Genomic DNA, 13016 nt, shown 5'->3' with positions numbered 1-13016 from the left:
GTCTCTGTGTGTTTCTGTGTCTCTGTGTGTTTCCATGTCTCTGTGTGTTTCCATGTCTCTTTGTGTTTCCATGTCTCTGTGTGTTTCCATGTCTCTGTGTGTTTCCATGTCTCTGTGTGTTTCCATGTCTCTCTGTGTTTCCATGTCTCTGTGTGTTTCCATGTCTCTTTGTGTTTCCATGTCTCTGTGTGTTTCCATGTCTCTGTGTGTTTCTGTGTCTCTGTGTGTTTCCATGTCTCTGTGTTTCCATGTCTCTGTGTGTTTCCATGTCTCTGTGTGTTTCCATGTCTCTGTGTGTTTCCATGTCTCTGTGTGTTTCCATGTCTCTGTGTGTTTCCATGTCTCTGTGTGTTTCCGTGTCTCTGTGTTTCCATGTCTCTGTGTGTTTCCGTGTCTCTGTGTTTCCATGTCTCTGTGTGTTTCCATGTCTCTGTGTGTTTCCATGTCTCTGTGTGTTTCCATGTCTCTGTGTGTTTCCGTGTCTCTGTGTTTCCATGTCTCTGTGTGTTTCCATGTCTCTGTGTTTCCGTGTCTCTGTGTTTCCATGTCTCTGTGTGTTTCCGTGTCTCTGTGTTTCCATGTCTCTGTGTGTTTCCGTGTCTCTGTGTTTCCATGTCTCTGTGTGTTTCCGTGTCTCTGTGTTTCCGTGTCTCTGTGTTTCCATGTCTCTGTGTGTTTCCGTGTCTCTGTGTTTCCATGTCTCTGTGTGTTTCCGTGTCTCTGTGTGTTTCCATGTCTCTGTGTGTTTCCGTGTCTCTGTGTTTCCATGTCTCTGTGTGTTTCCGTGTCTCTGTGTTTCCATGTCTCTGTGTGTTTCCGTGTCTCTGTGTGTTTCCATGTCTCTGTGTGTTTCCGTGTCTCTGTGTTTCCATGTCTCTGTGTGTTTCCGTGTCTCTGTGTTGACATGTCTCTGTGTTTCCGTGTCTCTGTGTTTCCATGTCTCTGTGTGTGTCTCTGTGTTTCCTGTCTCTGTGTTTCCGTGTCTCTGTGTGTTTCCGTGTCTCTGTGTTTCCATGTCTCTGTGTGTTTCCGTGTCTCTGTGTTTCCGTGTCTCTGTGTGTTTCCGTGTCTCTGTGTTTCCGTGTCTCTGTGTTTCCATGTCTCTGTGTGTTTCCGTGTCTCTGTGTTTCCATGTCTCTGTGTTTCCGTGTCTCTGTGTTTCCATGTCTCTGTGTTTCCGTGTCTCTGTGTTTCCATGTCTCTGTGTTTCCGTGTCTCTGTGTTTCCATGTCTCTGTGTGTTTCCGTGTCTCTGTGTTGACATGTCTCTGTTTATGGTGACCTCTGCTGTGATGACACTGCCTGACGCTGACCTTTCACAGATACACAAACTTACATTGTTTTTCTCTCCTTCATTTCCCAGATATTCCGAAGAGCTGATAAAAATGGTGAGTGCCTCTACAAGCCTCATTTCACCGCAATATGATAAATGTCAGGCCGAAAATACAGAAGATAATCAAATATAATATAGAAAGTACAGAGGAGAACTGAGAAAGGAAATAAGAGGGGAAAGAGATTGTATGAGAAAAGATTAGTGGGAACATAAAGGGGAACCCTAAGGTATTTTATAAGCATATAAAGAATAAAAGATTAGTCAAAGGTCGGGCGGGTCCAATTAGGGACCAAAGAGGAAATCTTCTTGTGGAGGCAGAGGCTGACATACTGAATGAGGACTTTGCATCTGTCTTCACAAAAGAAGAGGATGGAGCCAATGCCACAATCTTTCAATCCTCCTTGGACACCGCGGTGGTGCCAGAGGACTGGAGAGTTGCAAACGTTACTCCCTGTACAAAAAGGGTAGAAGGATAAACCCGGGATCCACAGGCCAGTCAGCCTAACGCTAGTAGTGGGGTAACGTATGGGTTAATAAAGGACACCCAACACGGATTTGTTGAAGGCAAATCCTGTAGCTCAGTGGTTAGAGCACTCGCTTTGCAAGTGAGAGACCTGAGTTCAATTCCAGGCAGAGGGCGAAACCTTGGGCAAGTTTCCTTACTCCACACAGAGCCTAATAATAATCCCTCCAAGAAAACCAAAAAAAAAAAACAATACTTAAATTGGTCATTTTCAATCTACGACTGTTTGTGGGACATTGCTGTGCGCAATTGGCTGCCGCGTTCACCCACAAATATACAGTCAATTCACTTTACAGTCTGTTCTGTGAAGCGCTTTGGGACGTCCTCCCAACGTGAAAAGCGCTATATCAAATGCAAGGATTATTATTATTATTATAAATCAAGTCTAACAAACCTGATAGTTTTTTGATGAAGTGACGGAGAGAGTGGATGAAGATAGTGCAGTTGATGTAGTTTATGTGGATTTTCAAAAGGCTTTTGATAAAATGCCACATAATAGATTTGTTAGAAAAATGTCTGTGGGTAAACAGGGAGATACTGTTTCAGTGACAGGTGGGTCGGTAACCAGAGGACACAGATTTGAAATAGTTGCCAAAAGAAACAGAGGGAAGGTGAGGAGAATTTTTTTCACACGGCAGGTTGTTCAAACCTGGAACAAATTGTCTGAAAGGCTGGTGGAAGCCGATTCGATAACAACTTTTAAGAGACAAGTACATAGACATTTCCGGAGGACAAATTTGCAGGGCTATGGGGAGAGAGCGGGGGAGTGCGACTAATTTGGACAGCTCTTTCAAAGAGCAGGACACGATGGGCCGAATGGCCTCCTTCTGTGCTGTATAATTCCCTGATTCTATGATTCTAAGCCTGTTACTGTAGCCCGCACTGTGTGTTCCTGTTTGCTGCTAACCCCACATGGACCCAGTGACCGGACCAGCCATGTTCCTGCTCCTGGTCCCTCTTCTGGTTGTGTGTGTGCATGTGTGTATGTGCGTACATGTGTATGTGCACGTATGTGCGTGTATGTGGGTGTGACAGCTGGGTGGGGAGAGGTCAGGCTGACCTGTGATGCCCTCTACGATTAAGTGATGAATCCACTCCTCCAGTCAAAGGTGCTACATGGAACTCTGCCGATGTCCCACCTCCCCATCCCCACCCCTCCCCAAACACACACAGGACACACAGCGTTCTTCCCGGGTGATCCAGGAGTGGCCCTCAATGCTGCTGGGCTAGAGAGAGGAACAATGATAGGGGGGGGGTCAGACAATGGTGGGAGCTTAACCCCCCCCACCCCTCTCTATCTGACGCCCCCACAGTCTGAGCCCCTGGGGGTGAGTGGGGGGTGGGGGGGAACATACTGAGTGTGTGTCGTGTGGTGGTGGGTCCTATGCTGACGTGTGTGCCCTGGGGATAGACAGGTGAAGGACCTGGAGACTAAGAGCGTTGGTTTCCATGACGATCGTGCTTATTCATGCTCTGTGAAGCTCTCCCGCAGAGCGCAGAGGTGCTGGATGTGGATTGCGTGTGTGTGTAAGCAGCAAACTCAGTCAGTGTTGGTGGGTGGGTGGTGTTCTCTGTCTGTCCTCCCATCCTGCACTGGCACCAAGTAACTGCTCCAAAATAGCATCAACCAAGTGGTTCCTGAGTCAGTCAGGTCCACAGTATTCCAGGGAACTCACTGCTGATAACAGCCCAGCCTGGCCCATCAGCAGGACCTGTGGGCCAACCAGTCCCCGAGGGCCAGGGAGTCATCCCACTCAGCTTCCTGAGTGTTTCGCCCCCTGTCCCCCTGCACTACCCTCAGTTACACATTGAGTCACACAGAGGCTTCCTGATACACTGGACTCTGCAATAGCTAATGGCTGTGCCACCAGGGGGAACCACTGTCCTGGGTTTGATGCTTCTGTGTTCATTTCGGGCCAAATTGGTAACTGGGGAGTTACAGTGGCAGGTTTGGTGCTGAGGGTGGTGTGTGGAGTTTGTGCCCATCGAGGTGGGGTATATCATAGAATCATAGACTTATACAGCACAGAAGGAGGCCATTCGGCCCATTGTGTCTGTGTCGGCTCTTTGAAAAGAGCTTCCAAATCAACCCCACTCCCCCACTCTCTCCCCATAGCCCTGATCAACCCCACTCCCCCGCTCTCTCCCCATAGCCCTGATCAACCCCACTCCCCCGCTCTCTCCCCATAGCCCTGATCAACCCCACTCCCCCGCTCTCTCCCCATAGCCCTGATCAACCCCACTCTCTCCCCATAGCCCTGCAAACTTGTCCTCCCAAAATAATTATCTAGATATCAGCCATGGGACGCAAGTAGCTCAGAGAGGGTGACACCACTAACTACGCCAATCACTATATAGCTCAGTGGTTAGAGCCCTCGCCTCGCAAGCGAGGACTTGGGTTTGATTCCCGGGCAGGGCGAAACCTTGGGCAAGTTTCCTTACTCCGCACACAAGCCTCTGTTTACTCAGCAGTAAGTAGGAACCTGGTTGTTAGTCAATTGGCGGATTGCTTTCCAGGGGTAATAATCTCTTAAAAAATATAATAATTCGATCACTCAATCCACAACTGTGGTGGGACGCTGCTGTGCACTATTGGCTGCCAGGTTTCACCCACAAAACATATGTTTTACAATGCATTCTGTGAAGCGCTTTCAGAAGTCTCAAAGTCATAATAAGGCGCTATATCAAACGCAAGGATTATTATTTATTATTATTAGCTGTGGCTCGTCACTTCCTTTGAAGTGTAGTGACTGTTAAGTAGCAAATCGCGGCGGCTGATCAACGCCAGTAAAAATGCCATTAACATTAAGGAGTTAAATGTAAGGAGTCATCCATTGTTTGGTGAGAGAGGACGTGGAACACTGGCGTGAAGGGCGTTATATAAATGCAAGTTGCTGTTGTTACCTTTCATTGATTTCTCCAAATATTCTCCCATCACAAGGCATCTTGCTCTCACGTGCGTTATCATGTTCTCGCCCTGCCCCGCACCCACACTAGCCCCCACACCATGCCCTCACCTCCTCGCCCTACTGGGCTTTCTCTCTCGCATATGCACACGGACACACAAACACACACGCACACAAACACGGACGCACATTCACCCAGATTGGCACAATGTATCTCTCCACTGGCAACCAGCAAAGCAGCACAACACCTGGGCAGCCTGGTTAAAAAACAGCCGGGCACAAAGCAAGTGGGTGGAGGAGTGGGATGTGAGCAGGTCGGAGAGGTAGGGAGTGATTTTAACACGAGTGTTAGGATCTTGTAATCCCATTCTGCAATAGTGATAGGGAGGTGCCAGACCTGAAGTGCTTGGGAAGGGCTGGGGTGATGGAGGTACAGAGTTGGTGCGGGTGAGGATATGGGCGGTAGAGTGAATTAATTGGATTTTATGAACGGTGGAGCTGGGGAGACCGGTGAGGAGGGCAACAGAGAAAAGTGGGAGGTGACGAAAATGAGGACGAGGGTTTCGGCTAAGTTGGAGGTGAGGTATGGTCAGAGGCGGGCAATGTGGCAGAGGTGGAGGAACGTGGTTCTGGTCAGGGTCCAGATGTGGGGGAGAAAGGACAGCTAGGGATCAAACCTGATGGCTAGATTGCGCACAAGTTCAGGTTGTCAACATTCAACTGCAAAAAGTTAGCGCTCATCCAGGCTGTTATGCTGTTAACCGATAGCTCTGGTGTCTTTAAAGGAACCTGATACATCAGTTGCTGGTCTGCTACAGATCGATAAATCACATGTGGATTTAGAATAGTACAAGCACCTTTGAGAGCTGCAACTGATCTCTCCTCATCAGAGGGAGTTTTGTAGCCCCCCAACCTGCCCCCACTCCTTGCCCCAACCACTCCTTGCCCCGCTCACCCCACCCTGCTTGGCCAACCCTGCATTTACATTCCTAGCAAATTCACCCCTCTTTTGTATTGGTGGGCTGTGATCCAGAGCGCTGAGATAATGGGAAAACACTGTTTGTGTTTCTGCTGCATTTGCAATCAGTGTTTTGAGTGGGTGTCAGGTCTCGTCTCTGAGTCAGAAGGTTGTGGATTCGAGCCCCTTGTAGGAGACTTTGAGCACCCACTCTAGCTGACGCTCCAATGCAGGGCTGCTTTGTCGGAGGCTGCCATCCTTTGGATGAGACTTCAAACCAAGGTCCCGTCTGCATGTTCAGGTGGATGTTAAATCCTTGACACTGTTGAAAAAGGAAAGGGAATTTCTCCCGGTGTCCTGGCCAACAATGTCTCAGATTAATGGCTCGTTCACTTCATGGCTGTTTATTGTGTGCAAATGCTGTGGCAGTTGCTTTACTACAGTTGTAATAAAACAATAATCTTTGCATTTGATATGGTGCCTTTCTCGTCAGGAAGACGTCTTAAACTGCTTCATAGAATTTAGTGTAAAATGTATTTTGGAGGTGAAAGCAGCAGGCAATTTGCGCACAGCAATGTCCCACAAGCAGTGTGATGTGAATGACCAATTTTATCCTGACAGAGATTACTGTAAAGCGTGTTAGATGGGATGAGCTTGTATAAGAATGGAAACTAAAGTGAGTGAAAGCCAGTGATGTGCTGCTGCCCTGGAGCAAAGCTGTGATTGATTAAAGTGAAGGCAGACGTGCCTGGGAGAAGGAATTCACACACTCCGAGCTTAAGCACTGCAGAAAATGCAGTGTCATCGGAAAAATGAGGAGCAAAGGTACAGCGTGTGGCAAGTCAAACTCAGGGAGCGTGTAAAGTGTCTTTAAGGCAGAGCCTTCAAATCAGAACCGAGACAGAGCTGAGGGTAGGAAGTGTTTCCTCACGCAGAGGCTGGTGACAATGCAGAGACTGAATCAATAAGGATGTTTAACAGAGACACAGACTTGGGTAGTGGAAGGATTATGGGGTGTGGCAAATGGGTGGACATTGGGATTGAAAGATTTGTTAAAAAAAACGGTGAAACAGGCTCAATAGGCAGAAAGTCCTCCTCTTGCTCCTGTTTTCATGTCCTACTGCGGAGGTCATGGAATTGGGGATCGGAACTGTGCAGAGAATGGTGATAACTAGTCTGAGTGCTTTTTGTACAGAACTAGAAGAAAGCCAACCCTGGGCAGGTCAGAGCCAGTTTAACATTCCCAGACAACTCAACAACCACAACAACATGCATTTATATTACCTGAAACGCTGGTGGAAGCCAATTCGATAACAGCTGTTAAGAGAGAAGTAGATAATTTTGCAGGGCTATGGGGAGAGAGCGGGGGGTGGGGTTGATCAGGGCTATGGGGAGAGAGTGTGGAAGTGGGGTTGATCAGGGCTATGGGGAGAGAGTGGGGGAGTGGGGTTGATCAGGGCTATGGGGAGAGAGCGGGGGAGTGGGGTTGATCAGGGCTATGGGGAGAGAGTGTGGAAGTGGGGTTGATCAGGGCTATGGGGAGAGTGCAGGGGAGTGGGGTTGATCAGGGCTATGGGGAGAGCGGGGGAGTGGGGTTGATCAGGGATATGGGGAGAGGGGGGAGTGGGGTTGATCAGGGCTATGGGGAGAGGGGGGAGTGGGGTTGATTAGGGCTATGGGGAGAGGGGGGAGTGGGGTTGATCAGGGCTATGGGGAGAGGGGGGAGTGGGGTTGATTAGGGCTATGGGGAGAGGGGGGAGTGGGGTTGATCAGGGCTATGGGGAGGGAGCGGAGGAGTGGGGTTGATTTGGAAGCACTTTTCAAAGAGCGGCACAGACACGATGGGCTGAGTGGCCTCTTGTGCTGTGTAATTCTATGATGGTATGGAGCCCTTCACGCTGGACGGGGTCTCAAAGCGCAGCAAGCATGAACCAGCTTGTTCACTGCAGCTCTCCCCTTCCCCTCCCATAACCCCCACCTGATATTTATTAAACCAGAAACCCAACACACAGAGAAGAAATTAATTACAGTAATCAACAATCAAATTGAACCGTAAATAATTAAATAATAAATAATAATCCCTAAATTTGTTGAAGCACCTCATCACACCGTTGACATGTCTCAAAGCACTTCACCGAATATATTGTAAAGTGGTTTGACTGTGTATTTCGTGGGTGAAAATAAATGTAAACCTTCTGAGTCCATAATAAGGCATCAAAGTAGGAAAGCTTCAGGCTGGCAATGGATAGCTCAAGTACATTATTGCACTCAACTAATTAAACAGAGTGTTTTCAGGCAGTAACAGAATTACCAGTGGCAGAATTCACATCCACAATGCGCAGTTACTGTACCTTTATAGAATTATACAGCACAGAGGGAGGCTATTCGGCCCATTGTGTCTGTCCCGGCTCTTTGAAACGAGCTTCCAAATCAACCCCACTCCCCGGCTCTCTCCCCATAGCCCTGATCAACCCCACTCACCCGTTACCAACAATAATAATAATAATAATAATAATAATCCTTGCATTTGATATCGCGCTTTTCACGTCGGGAGGACGTCCCAAAGCGCTTCACAGAACACACTGTAAAGTGAATTGACTGTATATATTTGTGGGCGAACGCGGCAGCCAATTGCATACAGCAATGTCCCACAAACAGTCGTGGATCGAAAATGACCAATTTATTATTGTTTTTGGTTTTGGAGGGATTATTATTAGGCTCTGTGTGGAGTAAGGAAACTTGCCCAAGGTTTCGCCCTCTGCCTGGGATTGAGCTCAGGTCTCTCGCTTGCAAAGCGAGTGCTCTAACCACTGAGCTACAGGACTCCCAACCCACCGCCAGTGGGAATAGTTTCTCCTGTTCACCCTATCGAATTCTCTCATAATTTTGAAAAGTTCTATTAAGTCTCTTAACCTTCTCTGCTCCAGTGAGAATAATCCTCGCTTCTCTACCTCTCCTGATCACTAAGGTCCCTCATTTCTGGTACCATCCATTCCAGGCAGGGCGAAACCTTGGGCAAGTTTCCTTACTCCACACAGAGCCTAATAATAATCCCTCCAAAACCAAAAACAATAATAAAATTGGTCATTTTCAATCCACGACTGTTTGTGGGACATTGCTGTGCGAAATTGGCTGCCGCGTTCGCCCACAAATATACAGTCAATTCACTTTACAGTATATTCTGTGAAGCGCTTTGGGACGTCCTCCCGACGTGAAAAGCGCTATATCAAATGCAAGGATTATTATTATCCTGGTCCATCTCCTTTGCACCCTCTCCAATGCCTTGACATCCTTCCTAAAGTGTGGGGCCCAGAACTGAACACAGTCTCTCGCTGAGGCCTAACCAGTGTTTTATATAAATGTTCATCATAACTTCCTGACTTGTGTACTCTGTGCCCCTATTTATAAAGCCCAGTGTCCCATATGCTCTTTTAACAGCTGTATCTGCCTGTCCGGCCACCTTCAAAGATTTACTGATATGAACCCTCAGGTCTCTCTGTTCCTTCACCCCCTTTAAGACTGTACCATCAGCTTATATTGCCTCTCCTCATTCTTCCTCACAAAATGCATCACTTTGCATTTCTCCACATTAGACTTCATCTGCCCCGTGTCTGCCCATGTTACCAGTCTGTCTATGTCCTCTTGCAGTCTGTTACTATCCTCCTCACTGTTTATTACTTTTCCAGCTTAGTATCATCTGCAAACTTGGGAATTGTCCTCCCTGTACCCGAGTCCAGGTCATTTATATAGATCACAAACAGCAGTGGTCCCAATACCGACATCACTGTACACTTCCCTCCAGTCAGAACGACAACCGTTCACCACCACTCTCTGCTCTCTGTCTCTCAGACAGTTCTGTATCCGCTGACACTGTCCCTTTAATACCGGGGCTTCTATTTTGCTACAAGTCTCTTATGTGGTATTTTATCAAAAGCCTTTTGAAAATCCATATAAACGACATCAACTGCACTATCTTCATCCACTCTCTCCGTTACTTCATCAAAAACCTCTGTCAGGTTTGTTAGACATGATTTGCCTTTAACAAACCCGTGATGGCTGTCCTTTATTAACACATATTTTTCTAAGTGAAAATGCATTCTGTCCCGGATTATAATCTCGAGAAGTTTCCCCACTACTGACGTTAGGCCGACTGGCCTGTAGTTCCTGGGTTCATCCTTCTGCCCTTTTTGTACAGGGGAGTAACATTTGCAACTCTCCAGTCCTCTGGCACCACCGCGGTGTCCAAGGAGGATTGAAAGATTGTGGCCGGAGCCTCCATTATTTCCACCCTTACTTCCCTCAGTAACCTAGGGTGCATCCCATCTGGACCGGGTGACTTATCTACCTTGAGCACCGACAACCTTTTTAGTATCTCCTCTCGGTTTATTCTTATCCAATTTCTCTCCCCTCTCCTCCGATACTGTGACATTGGTTCCATCCTCTTCTTTTGTGAAGACAGATGCAAAGTCCTCATTCAGTACGTCAGCCTCTGCCTCCACAAGAAGATTTCCTCTTTGGTCCCTAATTGGCCCCACCTGACCTTTAACTAACCTTTTATTTTTATATGCTTAGAGTTTCCTTTTATGTTCCCGCTAATCTTTTCTCATACAATCTCTTTGCCCCTCTCATTTCCTTTCTCAGTTCTCCTCGCTACTTTCTTTATTCTATTTTATTATCTTCTGTATTTTGGACCTGACATTTATCATAAACCTCCCTTTTTGTTTTATTTTAATCCCAATTTCCTTACTCATCCAGGGAGGTTTGGATGCCCTACCTTTCCCCTTTGTGGGAATGTATTTGTTCTGTCCCCGAACTATCTCCTCCTTGAAGGCTTCCCATTGCTCATGCTAATATTTTATCTGCCAATTTTTCTTTCCAGTCCACCTTGGTTAAGTCCCTTTTTAATTCACTGAAATGAACCTCTTCCAGTTGAGTATCTTCACCTTTGATGGTTCCTTGTCCCTTTCCATAAGTTCTCTAAACCTAATGATGTTGTGATCACTGTTGTCCAGATGCTCTCCTGAAACCTGCTCCACTTGCCCACTTCATTCCCAGAACGAGATCCAGCACTGCTTCCTTCCTCGTTGGGCTGGAAACAAACTGATCCAGAAAGTTCTCCTGCACACATTTTAGGAATCCTTCCCCCTCCTTGCCCTTTACACTGTTATTTTGCCGGACTATATTAGGATAATTGAAGTCCCCCATTATCACTACTCTATTGGTTTTGCATCTTTCTGAAATCTGCTGCAGATTTCCTCGTCTCTCCTTCCACTATTTATGGTCTATAGTGTACACTTAACAGAGTAACAGCTCCTTTTCTGCAACTTAGCTCTAACCAAATAGATTCTGTTTTGGACCCTCGAGCACATCGTCCCTTTCCAGGGCAGTAACCGTGTCTTTAATCAATATTGCCACCATCCCCCACCCCCCCTTTCCCCCTCCCTATCCCTCCTGAATAATTGTAGCCGGGATATTCAGCTCCCATTCCTGCCCTTGTTTGAGCCAGGTCTCCGTTATTGCCACTACATCATAACACTATGTGCAACTTGTGCCTGCAGCTCACCGACCTTATTTTTACGCACTTGCACTCCAAGACCGACTGAGTCTGTTCTGCGTTTCTCCCCTGTCTAATCCCTCCTTTTTCTGGATTCTGAATATTCCACACGCCTGATAATAATCCCTCAGGAAAAACAAATAAAATAATTTGGTCACTTCAATCCACAACTGTTTGTGGGACACTGCTGTGCGCAATTGGCTGCCACATTTCGTCCACAAGTTAATTCACTTTACACTATATTCTGTGAAGCGCTTTGAGATGTCTAGAAGACGTGAAAAGTGCTCTATCAAATTCAAGGATTATTCAAAGATTATTATTATTACTCCTTATCACATTGCTGTTTGTCTCTCCCAGCCCTCAATGTAGCTTGTTTCTCCTCTCTAATGCTACATCCTGATTCCCTTCCAACTCACTCAGTATCCTCCGCACGCTGCTGGGTTCTCTGTTCAAGAGCCATTAGCTCCTATTCATAGGCAGGGTGAAATGCTGGGCAAGTTTCCTTATTCCACACACCTCTGTTTACCTAGCAGTAAGTAGGAACCTGGTTGTTAGTCGATTGTCGGATCACATTTCTGGGGGTAGTATTCCCTTCAAAAATTAAAAAAATAATTTGGTCACTCAATCCACGACTGTTTGTGCCCAATTGGCTCTGAAGCGCTTTGAGACGTGTTGAAGACGTGAAAAGGCTCTATCAAATGCAAGGATTATTATTATTATTCAGTCAGGTTACGTTTCAAATAAAAGGCGGTTTTAAAATTGTAAATTGTGATCTTGAAAGAGAATGTGGGTGTATTTTGCATGAATTTGCTTCCTAGAGAAGGTGTTAATTAGGAAGGAGTTGAGATAAGTCATCATTAAGCGTCTGTGCTTATCTTTAAATCTCAGATATGGAGATGGGCTTTTTCTGGTCACCCACGTGTCTGACAGGTGTGCAAACCCATGTCTATGCTCCAAACCCGAATACTGAGAGTTACACAAAAGCATGGACCTTTTTGTTTGTTTGGTGTGCAATGCCCACTCTCTGCCCAGGGAAACGCTCCCTGCGCAATATTAGACGCAGGTTGATGAGACTCAAGACTCAGAGGATAAAGTGTGTGTTGGAGCAAGTGCTGGAATTTAATCAGCCAATGTCTGGCAAGTTTTCTGACACTTGTCTAGCTAGGACCACCCTACCCTTTAGGCTTTGGCTTGGGGGGTTACTGGGAGCTGAATGGGAAGAATCCATGTCCCCAGTCCTTGCAAGTCCTGTCGAAGGTATTCCATTTCCAAGCATTTCATCTATAGAAGTACACAATGCTACAGCAAAAGAATTAGGTCATTTGGCCCATTGTGTCTCTGCTGCTCTTTTGAACAACAGTCCATTCCATCCCATTAACCTGCCTTCCTCCCCTCCATACCCCTGTACACTGGGGGCTGCCATTTAGATTTCAGGGTATGAGTTGAGTGCCTAAAACACGAGGCTGTAGACAGGCTGGAGATGTGCCTGTGAGGAGGAGGAGAGCGGAGACATCCAAGAAGGAGCAGTCAGCGGCTGGGCCGAGTGCTTGCACTCGCTGCATCTTTCTCAATTATTCAGAAATTGTTTTTTAATATTTAATGTGGAAACACTCAGAACTTAAAACTTCACTCTCCAAATATCACCAGGCTCTAATTTCCTAGGGCAACCACAACCAGCTCACCACCACACAGGGCTTTTTGTTAATGGATGCTCACTACACTGAGATCCCCCCCAGCCCCCAC

The 13016-nt window shown here is 46.8% G+C and overlaps 1 protein-coding gene across 1 annotated transcript in view; it reads left to right on the top strand.

Moving 5' to 3' along the window:
* The first annotated feature begins 1261 nt into the window (after positions 1–1261).
* Positions 1262–13016, top strand: part of necab2 (N-terminal EF-hand calcium binding protein 2) — a 57490-nt gene continuing 45735 nt past the window's right edge. The window contains exons 1-2 of the mRNA XM_042340428.1: positions 1262–1276; positions 1363–1387. Of these exons, the coding sequence (XP_042196362.1) occupies positions 1262–1276; positions 1363–1387 (40 nt within the window). The remainder of the gene's footprint in view (positions 1277–1362; positions 1388–13016) is intronic.

This window comes from Callorhinchus milii, unplaced genomic scaffold (assembly GCF_018977255.1).
Source record: "Callorhinchus milii isolate IMCB2004 unplaced genomic scaffold, IMCB_Cmil_1.0 Scaffold14, whole genome shotgun sequence".
NCBI lineage: Eukaryota > Metazoa > Chordata > Chondrichthyes > Chimaeriformes > Callorhinchidae > Callorhinchus > Callorhinchus milii.
This window is presented reverse-complemented; position numbering and strand designations above follow the sequence as displayed.